At 35.6% G+C, this 18,868-nt stretch overlaps 3 protein-coding genes across 13 annotated transcripts; 1 reads left to right on the top strand and 2 right to left on the bottom strand.

The window, feature by feature from the left end:
* Positions 1–691: 691 nt before the first annotated feature.
* On the bottom strand, positions 692–8,562 carry TTN9 (titan9). Of its 8 annotated transcripts, XM_022038482.2 has the most exons (10): positions 8,238–8,373; positions 8,094–8,163; positions 7,573–7,620; positions 7,403–7,472; positions 6,631–6,721; positions 6,448–6,509; positions 5,657–5,937; positions 5,547–5,580; positions 5,332–5,463; positions 4,300–4,715 (listed from the first exon to the last, which is right to left on the bottom strand). In XM_022038482.2, the coding sequence occupies exons 3-10, from the start codon at positions 7,618–7,620 to the stop codon at positions 4,525–4,527; spliced, it is 909 nt and encodes a 302-aa protein (XP_021894174.2). In that variant the 5' UTR covers positions 8,094–8,163; positions 8,238–8,373; the 3' UTR covers positions 4,300–4,524. The 8 variants fall into 8 exon arrangements, with proteins under 8 accessions (XP_088071154.1, XP_088071155.1, XP_088071153.1 ...); XM_088215030.1 differs by lacking the exon at positions 8,094–8,163 and having other exon boundaries at positions 8,238–8,397; XM_022038481.2 differs by lacking the exon at positions 8,094–8,163 and having other exon boundaries at positions 7,573–7,722.
* Positions 1,075–4,198, top strand: LOC110811873 (laccase-4-like). Its single transcript, XM_022038478.2, has 6 exons — positions 1,075–1,210; positions 1,746–1,897; positions 2,147–2,391; positions 2,465–2,593; positions 2,685–3,611; positions 3,733–4,198. The coding sequence occupies exons 1-6, from the start codon at positions 1,121–1,123 to the stop codon at positions 3,861–3,863; spliced, it is 1,674 nt and encodes a 557-aa protein (XP_021894170.1). The 5' UTR covers positions 1,075–1,120; the 3' UTR covers positions 3,864–4,198.
* Positions 8,563–8,844: 282 nt separating the features above from the next.
* ALB1 (ALBINA 1) lies at positions 8,845–18,868 on the bottom strand. Of its 4 annotated transcripts, XM_022038483.2 has the most exons (15): positions 18,494–18,867; positions 18,211–18,389; positions 16,633–16,717; positions 16,234–16,550; positions 16,025–16,148; positions 15,061–15,153; positions 13,852–13,947; positions 12,833–12,967; positions 12,416–12,616; positions 11,943–12,098; positions 11,405–11,512; positions 10,347–10,481; positions 9,832–9,987; positions 9,193–9,313; positions 8,845–9,119 (listed from the first exon to the last, which is right to left on the bottom strand). In XM_022038483.2, the coding sequence occupies exons 1-15, from the start codon at positions 18,773–18,775 to the stop codon at positions 9,034–9,036; spliced, it is 2,274 nt and encodes a 757-aa protein (XP_021894175.1). In that variant the 5' UTR covers positions 18,776–18,867; the 3' UTR covers positions 8,845–9,033. The 4 variants fall into 4 exon arrangements, 3 of the variants coding, with proteins under 3 accessions (XP_021894175.1, XP_088071150.1, XP_088071151.1); XM_088215024.1 differs by lacking the exon at positions 12,833–12,967 and having other exon boundaries at positions 18,494–18,868; XR_015817565.1 differs by lacking the exon at positions 8,845–9,119 and having other exon boundaries at positions 9,286–9,313; positions 9,725–9,987.

Genomic DNA, 18,868 nt, shown 5'->3' with positions numbered 1-18,868 from the left:
ATTTTTCTTTACAAATAAAAAAAAAAATAGGATATTAGCTAAGGAAATAATTTGAATATTTCATAAATATAAAATTCAAGTTTGAGATTCATATTGAGACTGTTTGTTTAATGTATAATGTGTTTGGGAGACTTTAATTGGTTGGATTTTAGAAGGGAAAATAGGATTTAAATACATTTATTGAATGTGTCACATAAACTATATTTTTTTATTAAATTGTAATAAAAAATAATAGTGGACTTACAGTTGTATTTTTAAGTTTCCTTCAGTACTAATTAAATATAATAATAAAATTATAGTAAATTATTCTTATTACAAACTTAATGACGTAATGTAATTGCAATCTTTACCTTTTTACTGCTGAGTGATTATTCAATTATAATTTTATTTTTCCAGCAATGTAAAAAATATAAATATTTATTAAAAAATTATTAAATTAATCAATATTTATTATAAATCTAATTTCTAATATTTTTCTCCTTGCAATTTAGTCCAACGTTTTATATCTGTAAAATTCTTATGTTTTAAACTGTTCTTATGGGGTTAGCTTATTACGCTGTCTCAACCGCAAGAATAATCCAAACAGAGAAAAAAAAAGAAATTAGTTAAGGAAATTAAAATTGGTTTTCAAGGTTAATATATATATATATATATTTATACATAACAATAAATTCAACATACAAACAGGAAATTAATAAAGAAAATCATATTTATTTCTAAAGATTATTAACATAAAATCTTTTAACCTAATAAATATTTTTCAACCAACTAGACCAGAATGAAGGTTGTAACAAACAGCAAGAAACTTGCACAAACTTTCACTTGTCAATCATAATTGTTCCCCAACAGAACAGCTTTATGTAACATGCAAGAAAACAATGGGATCACTAACTCTGTTAATATATTTTCCTCAGTGGCACATGTATATACGTATTATATAAATATAAATATGTATCTGTTTTTTTAAGAGAAAACCAACATGCACCTAATAAGAAAAGTGACATCACAGCAGTTCATCACTTGCTGTGTCTTTAAAAGGATAGATTTGTAGATGAACAATCCTAAAAAGTAAATAACTAAGCAACTAGAGAGAGCTTAGAGGAAAAAGAGACAGAGAGACATGGAGCATTGGGTTAGATTTGTTGTGCTTATGGTTTGCCTGTTTTTTCCACCTATGGTCGAATGCAAAGTTCGTCGCTACACCTTTAATGTAAGTATATTCTGCAAAGATTAATGCTATGTACAAAAAACTACATTGAAATAAATCATTTAAATAGCAATGCAAGTGTATAATCTACAGAACATACTATATGTAGAAGACTTCCATTAAAATAAATCACTTTAATAGCAATGCAAGTGTATAATCTACATCAATGAAATTACTAATTTTTTTTATTTAATCAGCTACCATATCAGTTTGTAGAAAAACTTCTATAAAAACCATTACACGGTTAGTATTTTTCTTTCATAAAGTATGTCAGAATAACTTTTTCTGTTGTCCAAATAAACAGGCTTTTCATCTCAAATGATGGGATTAAACTAATACATAAACCGAACAAACGTGCCACTTACCTAAAGCTGGTTTCATACCTCTAAATAACTTATTTCAAATGGATATTTTCTTTCAACATTAGTAAAATGATATATAATGACCATGAGTTAATGGAATTCTTCCATTTATTTCTTACATACCTACACGCATGATCCATTATAAACTATTCCTTCCTGCTAATGATTATGAGCAGGTGATGACCAAAAGCACAACTAAACTCTGCTCCACCAAGTCCATCGTCACCGTCAATGGACAATTTCCAGGACCCACTTTATATGCAAGGGAAGACGACACAGTGCTTGTCAATGTCGTCAACCAAGTCAAGTACAATGTTTCTATTCACTGGTGAGAGAATTAACAGCATAAATTTATCTTTCCTCTCAATGGTTTAGGGTGTTTAAGGGACAATATATAGAGGACATTCTCCTCGTGAATATTTTAGTATCTGCATAAATGGTTTATCTTTGACTGAACAGCAAAAATATTTAGTTTCAGTGAACGAACATTGTTTTGATAGCAACCTGACCATTAACCAAAAAGATCTCTTATGTATTAACTGCTAATTACTTGTTTGACTTTATTACTATTGGGCAGGCATGGAGTAAGGCAACTTAGAACAGGGTGGGCCGATGGGCCAGCATACATAACACAGTGTCCCATCCAGCCAGGCCAAAACTACCTCTACAATTTCACCATCTCAGGCCAGAGGGGAACCCTTCTTTGGCATGCACATATCCTCTGGCTAAGGGCAACACTCCATGGTGCTATTGTTATCTTGCCTAAGCGTGGGGTGCCCTATCCCTTCCCTAAACCTCACAAGGAAGTAGTAGTCACATTAGGTAATTGCTTACAACATTATCTAATTTTACATCCAACCGAAGTTTTTACTTATTTTTTACTCTAAAATGCCAGGTGAATGGTGGAAGTCAGACACAGAGGCTGTAATCAATCAAGCTCTCAAGTCAGGGTTGGCACCTAATGTCTCGGATGCACACACAATCAATGGACATCCAGGGCCTCTCTCTAACTGTCCTTCACAGGGTATTTAGCCAAAATGTGTATGAGATAGTTTTTACAAGACTTGCTTTGAACACAGTTTAAATGGGTAACCCTACTTGTTTATCATCTGCAGGGGGATTTACATTGCCAGTCCTAAGTGGCAAAACCTACATGCTACGGATAATTAACGCTGCACTCAATGAAGAACTCTTTTTCAAGATTGCTGGCCACAAGCTCACTGTTGTAGAAGTCGATGCCACCTACGTAAAACCATTCAATACAGACACAATCGTTATTGCCCCAGGCCAAACAACTAATGCCCTGATTGCCACTAACCAAAACACAGGTAAGTACTTGGTCACTGCCTCTCCTTTCATGGACTCCCCAATTGCAGTGGATAACATGACAGCGAAAGCTACAATCCACTATTCGGGCACACTTGCTAGTACGGCAACAACACTCACTAAGCCACCACCACAAAATGCAACCCAGGTTGCTAACAATTTCATAAACTCCCTCCGCAGCCTTAATTCAAAAAAATACCCTGCAAAAGTCCCACAAACCATTGATCACAACCTTATGTTCACCGTGGGTTTAGGGGTCAACCCATGCCCGACCTGCAAAGCCGGCAATGGCAGCAGGGTGGTGGCTAGCATGAATAATGTCACATTTGTTATGCCAACCACAGCCTTACTTCAAGCACATTATTTCAACATCAGTGGTGTTTTCACCACTGATTTTCCTAGCAAGCCAGCACATGTATTTGACTACACAGGCAAACAACCGAGAAATCTGCAAACCAAAACTGGAACTAAAGTTTTTAAGCTGGCTTACAATTCTACTGTTCAGCTTGTTTTACAAGATACAGGAATAATATCCCCAGAAAATCATCCTATCCATCTTCACGGGTTCAATTTCTTTGCCATTGGTAAGGGTCTCGGGAATTACAATCCAAATAAGGATCCCAAGAATTTTAATCTCATTGATCCTGTCGAGAGGAACACAATTGGAGTACCGTCTGGTGGATGGGTGGCTATCAGATTCCGAGCAGATAATCCAGGTACACTAGTACCATTCTTTAAATAAACTGTCTTACATTTCCACAGACTATCAAGTTTCAATTTTTTTTCGTTTGCTTAGTTCTTAGATTCTACAATTCTTTACATATACTCTTTTTGCAGGAGTTTGGTTCATGCATTGCCATTTGGAAGTGCACACAACCTGGGGGCTGAAAATGGCTTTCTTGGTGGCGAATGGCAAAGGCCCTAATGAGTCAATTTTACCACCTCCACATGATCTTCCGAAATGCTAAAACCGCCAAAAGAACTCACAATGATCACAACTATATAAGGAGAAGAGATTTAAATTTTTGACATGTAGAGGCACAGCAGAAACAAGTGTTACAAAAAAGAAGAGAGCACTAGTGCATGAATATATTAAGTAAACAGGAGTTAAGAATTGCCAATTCTTTATAGAGCAAATAGAAGACCTTGATCAAATTCATTTGAATAAGATTTGTATCAACATTTAGTTATTGAAATGACAACCATATTTGGTCAGCACTCCAAGTCAGGAGCTAATTAAATTGCCTAAAATGACCTCAAGTTTCCCGGCAGATAAAAATTATTGAATGCATTTTTAGTAAAATTTTGCCATTAAGAAGTTATAAAATCAAATAAAGCCCACAGTATATGCATGTAGTTTGGCCAAAATGAACTTAAAGTGCATGCAATTGTATCCAGTCTACATCCTACAAAAGATATCTTTCATATCGTAAGGGAATGTGCTTCTTTTACATGAGATCTTATATGCAAATAGGGAAAAGCTCAATCTCTATAGACTACAAGCAAACTTTACAATGGGCCTATGAAGGGCACACTCTCACAACTGTCTAGGAATGTGGTATAAAAATTTTCACTTTGTCAGAGAGCAACAAATCTAAGAATTAGATAAGAGCAAAGAAAGCAGTACCATTAGCAATGCAGCTTGATTACACGGGCTACCCTTTCAAAGAAGATCGGGCACATGCTTGTGCTGAACATCAAAACCTCTCTCATCCACTCTGGTGCTACTCTTTCAAATGTCCCAAGTGATAATGCACGGTAAAGAAGCTGTCTTTCATCACTAGTTGCTTTGTCTATCCAAGTTAGACTGAACGAATAACCTGTTAAGGCCACAATCAAGGACAAATAAAATTTATTTTTTGGTGTTGTAGCAACAATGAGAAACTTAGAATGATTCTCAGTCCAGACCACAAAACCCCCGATATATTAATTTCAGATTTGAACATGCTAATAACTTTGATAAAATAAATTGAACAAAATCTCAAAATTTGAGACCTAACAATCTAAAATCTACCCACCCAGACTATGACCGCTAAACAGGAATCAACAGCTTGATTTTAGTGTTGTTACACAAAAGATGAATACAGTTGTCAGAATAATATAGTGCTTCCCAAGTAACCAGGCATGAAAATTCTAGAAAAATCATCCTATTACCAGGTGAAAAAGTAAAATAGTTATTTCCGAATCCAAGTGTTTCTACTAGACAATTTGTTAGAATTGCCTATTTTATATACCCACTGGAGGGTATTTGCCTTTTATCCATAACTAGGTTGCATAACTGTCACCAACCCTGATAAAAATTTTCCATAACCACCATGAAGTATAATTGATAAGAGGTGCAAAGAAGAAATAAAACAACTAAGACTTGAAAAGCAAAACATAATTGACAATACTCAAATCTCAAGGAGCTGAAATAACCAAAGTAACAATAATTACCACTTGATTGATGCAAAGCTGTAATACTTATCCCTTCAGCTTGAGTAATTATAGAAAATTTCATACCCATCACGTACTCGATAAGAGCTCGAAACATACAGTCTGCAGGGCCACTTTCAGTTAGACCAATACCTAGAAAACAGAAACATATGGCAAATAAACCAATCATATCATGCCCTAGTAAGAGTAGTATAAGAATAGCACCTCTGCCCTACCTGATTCATAAAGAGTTCTTTTACAGCATTCCGGCTGGATAACCAAACAATGAATGTCAGAGTGTGTTGGAAAAACTTCAGTTAAAAAAAATATATGATCAAGGAGATACCTGTTCATCATACAAAACTCCTTTTGATAAGTCTTCTGCCATTTCTCTAACCATCACATCATCTGGATCCTTGGAGTCAGGCATAAGATAGGCTTCTTCTTTGCTGTGCTCAGATTCACTGCTACGCTTTTTTGACACTCTTTTGTTTAACTTTTCGGGCACATTTTGTAACGCAGTTTCAGGAGTATTCTGTTGAATAACACCATAACTTCTGTCCATGCAAGAAAGTCCCTCTTGATGCAGATTCTGGAGTCTACCAACTTCTTCAGAAAGTGCTTTATCTGCCACAAATTTGAGCCCCTGAATCACAGAAACTACAGGCAAATACTCGACCAGAAATTAAATGACAAATGGACCAGAATGTGCAACATTTTAATCAGTGATGCTATTCTTGATACACTGCAGACTTGATTTGGCTGAAGGTGGTAGAATTTGCTTGGGCCTATGAAATTAAGATAGATGATTGAAGCTTACAGATTCAGTAATATGTGAAGTGAGTCCGCAAATAGAATTATCATGACAAACAAATACCCATGACGCAATAAAATGAGGAAAGCCGAATATGACAGATCAAGTTCTTTACATCTGATATCTAGCTTAACCTAGGAACACCCAACTGTCTCTGACAACTCCCAGACCTTACAAAAAGCATCAGGAAGTTTCTATGTTCATTTAGAAGGGGAAAAATCAAGAAGCAGGTCAAGAAAAATAAGGATACAAATGTTTTAAGAATATGTATGCTAGCTGAGGACTGACAACCAAAATTTATCAAGAGAACAATTGTTTCTTACTCTTCTGACTCTCTTCCAGTAAAAGCTTTTGGCACTCTATAGATTCCCTGTCCTTCGAAGATCTAGAGGAAAAATAATTAGCAAATATCAGATTTGCTCTTTGTGCTTTGAATTATAGTTGGAGATTTTGAACTTACCACAAAAAAGTTACACATAACAAGATAAGTAGTTGTGGACGGATACCTGAGTGAGGCCACTTCAGTTCTCAAATCATTAACTTGGGTTTGTAATTTGTTATTTTCACTTTTCAGGTGTTGAATCAACTCCTCTGCAGCTGCAACGACAAAATTGAAAGGGAAAAATATCACTTAAGGGGCTATCGGAAGTTCAACAGAATTATATAGAGGGTAAGCAAAATCCTAATCTGCCATTACTTAACCCAAGCAGGGGTGTAATATAGTTAACATCAGAACAGGTTACCTTAATGCTTCACTATTATCACAAAATAATCACCACCATGAACTTGTAATGCAGAGTAGAGTTTTTAAATAACTGTACATGATGAAAAGTAGTCATTTTGAGCTAGCACTAAATCAGTTATCAGGATTTAGATTTGATAGCTAGAAATGTCAAGGAAAGGAATTGAATTAACAGAACCTGAAAGAACCTAACAATTTGGGAAGTTCATATTTGTGCCCCAACACAGACTTCAAAGAGCGAATACAAAGAAAGGCTTTTGAATAAGATGCTCATGATAATTCCACATTGATAATTGTGTCAACCTCTATAGGTGCTACATATATGATGCATCAAGTTACAATCACTAGCACCTATTAGAAGCTAGTGAAATACAATCTAAATCTGTCTCATCACAAAAGATTTGGACATTGAGATAACAATTTTTGTTTCTCTCACCTTTGACTAACAAATGACAGTTCCACATAAAACAACTCAAAACATTTTGAATTTAAATGGGGATTTAAAACTGGCAGTTATGATAACAAGAAACATGTACCAGCCACGTAATCCAAAAATTTCACTTCTTGATCTCTATTAATCTCATCCATCTCAGACAATCTTTTCTTCTGGAAAATGAATAAAACACAACTAGATGAGAAAAAAATCAACTATGTACGGTTCCTAAGAGACCAAATCAAAAGAACCACACAAACGAAGCTGCGACACCTTGAGTCGTTCATATTTGTTATGGAGCTTCCGATACAAAGCCTCCATCTGCAATAAAAACACCACTATTAATTAAGGGTCTGTTTGGTAAAGTAAACGAGTGAAAAACCCTTCCACTTCAAATCCCCGCGTTTCCAGTTCAAAATTTTCCTGAAATAATAAACAGTCCCCAAATATAAATGCCAAAGATGACGGACAATTTCATCGAGGATCAATCACAAGACCCGCTATAAAAAAATCACACAATAAATCTTTAACCCTGCCAGCAAGGGTGTTATGGTCTTTAACTCTGTTGTCAACTAAGTATCTGCAGGAGTATAAAGACTGGGGTAGTTGGTGGATCAACGGTGTTGGCCCGGCAGTCGAGCAACGATCGCAATGGAGTAGGGTTATGGAAGACGGTAATTGCGGAAGACGAGGAGAAAAATCTAAAAACGCGTGGCTTAAAACAAAGTGCGTGACCGAGATCGAAAACAAAATAAGTTAAGTTACCAGACAGTGTACAGAAAAGAGAGAGAGACCTAGCAACAAGAGCAGAAGACGAGTAAAGAGCCGAATACTGTCTACTGTGCTTGAACATATACTCAAAATCTGACCAGATAATCTGTCAATATTTGAGCATAAATGAGAAAATAATGATGATAATCAGATTATAATGCAATTACCGGTTCCTTGGAGCAGAGAAAGCGCGGGAAAATGGAGTTTCTGAAATTGCAAGAAGCAGGTCTCAGTCTCACTCCCACTCTTATCCTGCGGAAGGAAGATATCCAACTTTTCAAATGTTCGAGAGGAGAATTGAATTTCAGCCGAATGGAAAAATAAAAATCCGCTGGAACAGTCATCTGTCCCTCTTACTAAAAATAACCAATGAGAAGAGAACACGTGGGTCGAAGTTGAACCGCACAAGTTGGGCTTTTCGTTCGAGTTTTTTTTCCACATATGATCCAAGATGGGATTTTTGTTCAGTTTAGACATTTCCGCTTGTTTGACGCATAGAAGACATGTTTTAATTTTGTGTAATCATTCTACTTCTTATAATTTAATATTTTTTATCGCAGTTTGAATTAATTTAACTGTAGAAATTGGAGGATTACACTAATTTTTTTTTTTTTGGGAACAATTCAATCCTCTGTAATTTATTTTTTAAAATTTACATCAAATTAATATTTACCAGTAAATTATCCATCTCAAAAAGAACATCTTATTTTACATGAATAAGAAACCATATCTAAGTAAACTGAATGTTACAAAAATGAAGTGAAATTTAGGCAATAAAGAAACAGGAACTCAACAATTTTCTCACAGCCAAAAAGATGACAACAAGAGGGGATTAAACACAGACAGTATACATGTACAGCTTGTTCAAGTTATTTTGCAGATTTTGACAACCAAAATTATAGGGCAATATCCCATGTTGGGTTGATAAATTAAAAAAAATATATATATTAAAAAAGCTAAAAATCATGAATTTTTCAAAGCTGATAATGCCTCCTTAGTTGTAGCCGAGATGACAGCATCTGAAGCGTTTGGCAGGTAATAATATTTACCTATAAAGAAAGAAATTTTGACTTGATTTTCAATCAAATTATCAAGTGGATGGAGATACTCAAGCAAACATACCTTGAGCAACTCTTGCAATTTCTTTGGCAAAACCAGTTGAAACAAACTTGTTTTCTGTGTCGATGACAAGAAGCGACATCCCTGACTTGTATATTTTCCCAGCCACCTCAAGAATCTCATCCTTTATCAAACAGAGAAAAAAAACAAGGCATGAATGTTATTTAGAAGTTGGGTTGGTATAAATAATTTAGAAGTTGGGCATGAAAGTCAGAAGTGGATCAGTGGAAATAACTTAGAAGTTGGGCATGAAAATCATTAATCGCATATGTAATTTCATTTAGAATTAGAAAAATATATTCTAAATTCGATCAAAGTTTATTATAAAAATTACAACATATTGTTTAAGTTTTACATAGAGTTCGATATGAGGTTAATGTTAATAGTTTGTTCATGGAATTCACATGCTCACATAGTTAAACTAGATATTGACTTTGTGAATGGATTTTTAAAAAATTCTGGATTTGTTGCATATATAGCCTAAATATTTCAGCGGCATCATCACAATTTTGGAATGATTTTGCAGCCTACTTACTAGAATAACTACTTCGAGTGCAACAGGAGATTGCACAGACAGTTGCTAGAGAGGCGTCCTGCATGAGTGGTTAGCATCAAGCAAATTAATTACATTACTCAACTTACCTTCAACTCTTGGGCCGAGGGTCTAGGGGCATCAGAAACAGCTTCAGGATCAGTGGATCTTTTCAGTGATATATTGGCTCTGCCATCAGTAATTGCAACAATCATTACACGGCCAACATCACCACTCTTTTCTGCATTTAGCCCAACTCTGACGGCCTAAGCAGATTTAAGTTAATGAAGAATTAGTTAGAAAAGAGGAATATTGAAAATGGGAAATTGTAGTGCCAAAATTCTATAACACAATCCCCTACCAATCTTAGGAATACATTAGATGACAAAGTAGCTAAAAAAACAAAAGAATATGTACAATTCACAAAATGTATAAGGAAAATATTAAGCATAGAGCAGTTCTCCATCAAGTGGAAGGGAAAACCATCCAGGGTTGCAAATTGCGGAATTGAATGATAATTTGTTTGGTGAACAAGAATATGTTTTTTATATGCTAAACTCTGAACCATTGGAGCCTTCCAGTATTAGTGAGATTTTTAACCATAATCCATTGAAAGTGTACATACTGTGGTCAAACCATGAGCTAGGGGAGAACCGCCACCGCATGGAAGCCTCTCAAGACGTTTTCTTGCCATTGCAATTGATCTGGAAGGAGGCAGAAGTACTTCAGCAGCATCTCCACGGAATGGAATTATGGAAACCTACTTAACATAACCAATAAACTAAGATGAAATTAATTCCCAGGGAAAATTAGAGGATATATTTTCATATCAATGTTGATAGGGGGTCATCTGAAAATTTTATCAAATCATCGGAAAAGATGTAAGGAGAAGAACCAGTTTAAGTTTATGGATTAAAGATTCAATCATCACAATAATTCCAATGACATCATGTGAGCAAATTTTCCCTAACATGTGCTCCAAGTTTTCAAGAATATTTTCCATTCTTGTGATCATTATTTTTCTACTTTTTGCATTTTTAAAAATTCAAAAAACTCCATTGACCTGCTGCTTTCAACACCATGCAATATAGTTTATTGAGCACCACAGGCTAACACTTTGAACTATTTATTGGAACCATTGCAGTTTCCTCTCTATTTTATATCTTCCTTGCATAAGTTATGCAATAACACAAAAGTGCCGTACTATCGGAGATTTAGAATGGTGTAGAACCTAATTTATTAAGGAGATTGACAAGGACTTAACAGAACATGACATCAGGACACTTATAACTACTCTCTCCAGCGGGTAATGGAAATAGCAGAAGGCTAGCACAGAAACATTTACATCAGAGCAAATCATATTAGGTAGTAGATGAAATCTTTTCCATTAAATAAATTATACCTGGTTTTATAAAATAAATGAATCTGGGGCTCAGCAATTCAACTGCATTATTTTATTTCTTGTAACACGGTCAGAATCAACAAAGACACATGGAGATTTATTTGTTAAACCTTAGAATTGTTTGAAGGAATGAATTATTTTCAAATATTTCAATCTGCCTATTGAATTAAAAGAAAACTTCCTTTTTTTGAAGAGGGAGTGGAGCAAAACTGTGGCAAATTATCTTCGGCATTGTTCTATATAACTATAAAGTTCAGTGACAAACTAATTCTCAACAATACCTGATCTCTGCTTGTATAACTCTCAGCCAGCAATTTAAGAGCGGCGCCTTTAGCATTTTGCATACGGTTCAATGCCATGCTCCCACTTGCATCAACCACAAATATCACCTGTCATTAGTAAATAATACTGAGAATTCAAAAATGGAAAACATGGCGTGCAGACACGTGACAGGAAAACCATATAACCTAAGCAGGAAACATGAAAAACATTATTTTCGACAAACCAACTGCTTAAAAATTTACATCTCCATCTATATATGTAATATTTTTGTAAAGGAAAATTCCTCCTCATGTAGGACTAGACAATACGATACTTAGATTTCCTTTTTGGCTTTTGACAAATGATGCTTAATGAGGTTTAAAACTTTCATGCCTCGAACTTCTGTACAGAGGTATACCAAACTAGCTTTGATGACTATGTAGCATCACTGAACATGAAATAGATACCATCACAGCACAGAAGAGGATTTTGCATCCATAATTTGATCTTAAGAAAACACCTATAGGATGAAGGCAAGAAATAAAAGGATCCATCTACCAGTGCTCCTGCTTTCCTTGCCATTCTTTTGGCCCTCATGTCAGTTTTCTCAACAAAAACTTTCCTGCTTGTTTGAGTGTTCTTCTCTTTACGCAATTTCTGATATGGTGCTGCTGCCCTAAGGGTTGCATCAACGGCTAATCGCTTTACAGGACCCTATAAAAATATATACATCTTAATCAGCAAAGAGAGAAAAAAAGCTCACTTATGCACTGAGAATAGAGGATATAATTTTTTATGCTAATGTTAATGCTGTGAGAAAAGAAAAAATGATTGTACTAAAATAAGTCCGTTTTTCACTTCTAAGAAAATATCAATAAGTCCTATAAAATTCAAAAAGCTTCAATGAATAAAAAAGGTACCCTTTTCTTTGGGAAAAAGCATAACTATCAATATAGCATGTGTTTTTATCTTGTTCACCATGATGACATGCAAGGGGTTGGGGAAGGGAGAGAGAAGGCAGGAGGTCTAACCTTCGGAAGCATGGGCTTAATGTATCTGCCTCTATCCTCTGAAAATATAACATTTTTTGCTCTTCCAGCCTTACCTCGTCGTCTCTGTGCTTGTTGTGCAAAGAAAAGGAGTTTTTCATCCACCAAACCCCCTTCAGCATCAAAAATAAATTCTTCAGGTATTTGATCTTGTTGTTGCTCATTTTCTTCATCGTTTTCATCCTGATTTGAAAGAAGCCTCGCATTTTAGAAATTCATATCTGCATTTTGTACTTTAACTTTCAAAGGAAGATTACTGGATTCCTCAAATCATGTTACAAAAATTGACAGACTAGTCCATTATAACCGACAAACAAGAATCAATACAGAGTGGGGAAAACATAAAATATCGGTATATTTGGTGCATCAAGCTAAAATATTGACAAGTACTGGTCCAACCTCTTGATCTTCCTCCTCATTCTGCTCCTCCCCAGAGTCCTGATTTTGTGGAGGAGGTGGAGGAGGAGGCTGTTGGTTTTGCTGTTCTGGTGGGTTCTCATTGACAACTGAGCGAGGAAGAATAACCAGTTCAACCTGGATCAGTTAATCAAAAAAGTTTTTTTCATATAAGCTCTCCAACATAAGCAAATTAGAATACAGACCCAGCATCCACAGCAAGTTGATAATGCGCATATTCAGATTCTGCAGTGTTTGACAATGGAATAAAGGTGGTGCAGAACTCCTTTTTTGAGAAGAAGTGCTGTAAAATTCACATAACTCTAAACGGATAAAATATCTTGTTAATGGGTGCTTCTTATACAGCAAGACAGATGAGGTGTCTCAACAAAATATTTTGTTGTGCTCGCAGAAAGGAAGCTGCGGATACAGCCTTGCAGTATTGGGTGTGAATTAATCCAGCAGCTGAGACAATTATTGATGAGATTTGGGCCCAGGACAGGATAAGAGGTGAATAAAGGAGAAGAAGTTGATAGCATTAACTCCACCATATTTTCTGGTTAATCTGGAAAGAGAATTAATCTCAATCCTCTACCCTGTGGTAAATGGTCATACTAATAAACAAGGGAAAGTTACTAGACCTAGTAAACTTTTGTTTTAAACCTAGTTAAACATGTCACTTTGTCTATGGGTGACACCCACTTGTAAACTTCTGTGCTAATTACTTGTTCCATCCAAAAAATAAGAAACGGGAGGAACCTCAATAAGTTGCCAGAAATGGAAGCATTGTATCACATCAGTCCATCAGAAACATGTGAGGTAGGAAATTTGTTCAGAATATGCAGAGCAAAGGAGGAAAGAAAGGCAAGAGAGACTGGAAAGAAATCGAGAGGGAGGAGAGAGAATTGCTAGCCTAAGTGGCTGGTGCAATTTCACAGCACAACCTGTTCCAGCAACAAATCTTAAATTGCTGGTCTATGTTTGAGAACAGAGGCATCATGATATTTCAGAATAAGACTTACAGCTTTTTTCAGGTCATCGACATTGACCTTTTCACGTCCTTCCAAAGCAGCTAAGCATTTTGCAACACGGGCAGCATACAACTCAGCTCGATGCCCCTGTATTTCATAACAAAGAGTTACAAGGCATGTAACTGTGGTCGATACAAGAGAAAAAGTCGCTGTTTCGTAATCAGTAATTTTTTTTGAGATAGAAAGTAGAAAAATATATTAGAGTAGGCACCAAGGGGGTGTCACCCATATACAAAAGATTTACAAATCTAAGAGTATATCTACAATGAAAAATAAATCATCAAGGTTACAGAGGTGATGTCCCAATAATGTGGACCCAAAAAAGTGGAATCATTTGTCCTTGATGTTTCCAAAAGAATCCTCTTGGTAATCAGTAATGCCCAACATTATTTCTTTTTATCAGATATTCATGTAATGCATCAGAAATAATAGAAACACGTCTGCTTTCATATTTTCTTATGCTTGACTGTTATTTCAAAAAAAAGTATTTTCCCATGCTTGACTGTTTCACATACTAGTTATATTTAGGGCTGTATAGATGTTATAATTTTACCTCTCTCATTCCTAGCTTGATCAAAATCTTTGTTCCTCATTCAAGTATCAATCGAAAATCATGAACTATTCAACATTATCACTACCGACATTTTTAAGTAACTTCTAGTGCTTATAGCTTTTTTTCCCTTTTTCTCCCTGATTTTTCTCTCTTTCCATCTCCGGGAATTTTACTCTCATGAGAGATAGTTATTACCATGATAAATGCCAAAGCTTTATAAAAATTTCAGTAAAAAGCTATGAATCATATTTCAATCCAAAAATATTTTGTTTCTTCTAAAGTTCAATATCTCATGTCCAGGTATAACCACCATTCATGGGAAAACTGAGGTGATAGTCCATCTATACATACAGCCTATCCATAAAGACTAATCAAAGAACTAGATGGCAAACCAAACTACAAATATTATCTGGCAGTTATATAGAAAGCATGGACCAGTCTCTCCTGTATCTCTAGCTAAATTTAGGGACCAAGAGTCAACTTCTAAAATAGACTTTCAGGGAAAAAAAATGAGGCAATAACAATATCACGAGCTTTTCTCAAGCTTTCACTTGGTAGAATCAGATCAATTTTTTTCCCAGAAGGGCCAATAAACAAAATATACACAGGCATTTAGTAGAAATTGAGAAACTTTTGAGGATTAGCACCTGGCAACCACCTCGAAGAGCTTCCATCACCAGGTACTTCAACTGCTCCCTGCTAATCGTAACATCCTTCAGATATTCTCTTGCCAAAATAATCTAAAACACATGAATATATGCAAATAATCAAGCATTATTTAACCGGAAAGATCAACTTAAAATGTCAAAAGCACAACTAAAAAAAACTGAAAAGCTTCAAACAGCAGCCCAGGAATATCATCAACTAACACAATTTGGCATGAAGACATAAGATACCATTTTCTGCATTTCTTTTTAAGAAAAAGACGATGACATTAGAAGGCACCAAGGGAATGGTAACTATGTAGAAAAATATTTATATTTCTCCCAAAGAGAAAAGATCTATAAGAAAAACAAAATTAGCTCCCACACAAAAAGGATGACCTTTAGGCAAAAATGCCAATGATCCTGGTTCTAAACAAGGGGCGAAGAAGAATTTTTTAGATGCTCTAATTTTTCCTCTCTTTTCAAGTGACCCAAAAAATGGCATGGGAAATGAAGGAGAAAAACTTCCTCCTACCTTTGCCTCTGGAATCTCATTCCAAGTACCATTTATCATTTTAAAGTAAGGAAAAAACTTGGTAATCATACAGAGGCCATCGAAGCATCAAAGAACCTTCCTATTTGCACATTGTTTTTGGATTAATGGATGAACTACTATTTTTTCCAGTAGAAAATAAATTTCGATTCAAAAGAAACTAACAATGTACACCTTAGAACAAGCAAGTAGATGAATTAGTATTATGTGTTTATTGCTCCCCATATATACATTGAAAGAAATGATAATAACCACATTTTATAAACATATATGAAGAAATTGGATAACTACATAAACACACATAAGCATACATGTGCATGTATGCATCATGCATATATGTGCTCACGGGTGTGTCTGTCTCTGAGTTCGCAAAAACATCTAACTCGCAAAAATTGGCCACTATTGTATGGTCACCTGGGTCTTTGCATACTCTGTTTCTTCCTGAACCATTCTGAAAACTTCATTACTTTGCTCCTGAAACTGTGTTGCAATTCCAACTGCTGCAACACGGTCTTCAAAAGTCATTGGAAGATCTGCACTGCATGAGAGCCATATTAGTGTTGTAATACAAATAAAAAGTTAAAGATACAGGATTCATGGTACTATCATTATACAATTAATACCTCAAATTGATGGCAATACGATCTAATAAGTGTTCACGAACAGCACCCTCTTCTGGGTTATATGTAGCTATCAAAAGTGGCTTGCATGGGTGCTTAAAACTGATTCCCTCTCTTTCCACAATATTCACCCCTTCGGTCAAGACATTAAGAAGCAAATTACTAATGCCTTCATCTAAAAGATTGATTTCATCTACGTATAAAACACCCCTATGAGCTTCAGCCAAAAGCCCTGGCTGGAAAACAGTTGTTCCTGTTTTCACAGACTCCTCAACATCAACAGATCCAATGAGTCTGTCCTCTGTGACTCCAAGTGGAATCTGTAGCATGTACATAGAAGGATAGTTTAGGAATAAAAAAGAAGACAGAATTTCAAAGCCCCCTTTTTTTCATAAAATATACCTGAACGAAAGGCGATTTGACGATCTGAGTCTTAATGTTACTATCAGAGTCATATTCTGCTTGCTCAGCTAAGCCATCTTCCCACCTTTAGAAATAAAAACTGAATGAATAAGTCCTTTACCGTCAAACGAATGAGAAAAGTTGTTCTTTCACTCAATTAGGAAACAGCAAAAATCATCCACAATCAGAAACTTCCACTACAGCTGCTCTGGCTTTCAGCTCAAATTAAATCTGTCATAGATATATCTTTCATGATTAGACACCAGTTGCCACATTTGAATACTTTGAGTGCCACCAAAACATTGTGGGTAAAAGGACTAAATAAATTGTATAGAAAAAACTCAGGTTATGTTATTTTTTTTAAAATGGAATTAAAGACATTTACTTCGACTAGGAGATATGAAAAGCACTAAGAACTAATACTTCCAGTACAGCTGCTCTTCCTTTCAGTTCTAATGTCAATATTCCATTCATTACTATATACAATTTGCCACATACTTGAGCGTCAATGTAACATTGTGTTAAAATCTAAATAAACTATAGAGGTAAAAACTTAGGCCATCATCGGAACAGATGAACTATTTTTGGAGAAGTCATTTAGAAATTCACAAATTTTTTTAATGGAATTAAAGATGTTTAATTTGACTAGTAGATCTGAAAAGCACTAACAATTAATACTTCCACCACAGCTGCTCTTCCGTTGAGTTCTAATGTCAAGTTCCATTCATTACAATATGCTATTAGCTACAATGTCAAATTCCATTCATTATAATATGCTACTAGCCACATACTTGAACGTCAACGAAAATTTGTGTTAGAATCTAAATAAACTGAAGAGGTAAACACTTAGGTCATCATTGGAACAGATGAACTATTTTTGAGAAGTCATTTAGAAATTCACATTTTGTTAACTAGTAGATAGTGAAAATGCCATCTAAAAGAATAAAAATTGACATTATAGAGAATTCAACTCCACATGAAAATTCCTAAGAGATTATTTTTAATTTTCGTTTAACAAACCTTCAATTTTTACTAACTGAATTAAGTGACGATTTTTAAATGAATTCTGAAAAGAATTGTTCACTTGTTCCAAACATAGCCGTAATTAAATTGACAGCCTAAGTTTTTGGTTTGAACCCTCCCTTTCCCTTCAAGATCCGAAACCTGAAAATGCTCTGCAATCACAACATAGCAACAAACAATTTGTTCCCAGAACTATGCAGAGTTACTGTTTCAAGACACAAAAAAAATCACATAATTCTCTCTAAAGCTATTACTTACATCAGCAATCGTTCCTCTGATGAATTTCTGACTAACTTCTCAACCATTTTTCCACTAATTTCTATTTATGGTTAAAGACCAGTTCACCTTATTGGTATATGTTGAAATCTCTACCCACAAACAACAGCATACGTAAATGCAAGACACATATGATAAAAGAAAGCAACAGAATAAGGAAATGCAGCTCCGAACTTTATCAAAACGAAAGAATCAATAGAATTAACAAACTAAAGAATTCAAGTGCTAATCGCCCAAGTGCCCGCACGGAAATAAATCACAGTAACTTGATCCCCTTACTCTTCGGGGAAAGCGGGGTCTGCATTTGCAATAGAACCAACAACTACTTCAATGGGAGGCAAAATTGCATGTAATCCACGTGCCATTACTGTTTTAGCTGTTCCTCTCCTTCCTGAGATAGCAATCCCTCCAATCTCACGATCAATAGCCCCAAGCAGAAGAGCAGTTTTAATTGCATCCTGTAAAACAGTTGGCATTCTCAACCACCATGTACCGCCTACCATATGAGAAAGTAGGTCAAATTAACAACCAAAACACCACACACAGAGAACAAATACAAGACCTGGCCAACAACAGCAGCCAATGGGAAGAACAGTCGACCGTAGGAAGAGGTGTCACGCTTCTCCTCCGTAAGAACAGCGCCATTTCCGGATTCTACAGCTGCAGTCGCAGAAGCACGAACACTGACCGCACACTTGATGCGTTTCCTTCGAGTTGAAGAAGAAGACGAAGTGGAGAAGAAAGAAAAGAGAAGAGGATATGACTTCAACGATGGAACAAGTGAAGGGAATTGCAGCTGCTGAGAGAAACATGTAAAAGTTGCAGCAGACAGTGTAAATGCCATCGAAACAGAGAGAGAAAAAGGAAAGAGACAGCGAGAGAGAGCGAGAGAGAGCGAGAGAGAGCGGATTCTTCTCTGAGTTCTCTCCCTCCTTTT

This window comes from Carica papaya, chromosome 3 (assembly GCF_054855325.1).
Source record: "Carica papaya isolate Zhongbai chromosome 3, ASM5485532v1, whole genome shotgun sequence".
NCBI classification, from domain to species: Eukaryota; Viridiplantae; Streptophyta; class Magnoliopsida; order Brassicales; family Caricaceae; genus Carica; species Carica papaya.
This window is presented reverse-complemented; position numbering and strand designations above follow the sequence as displayed.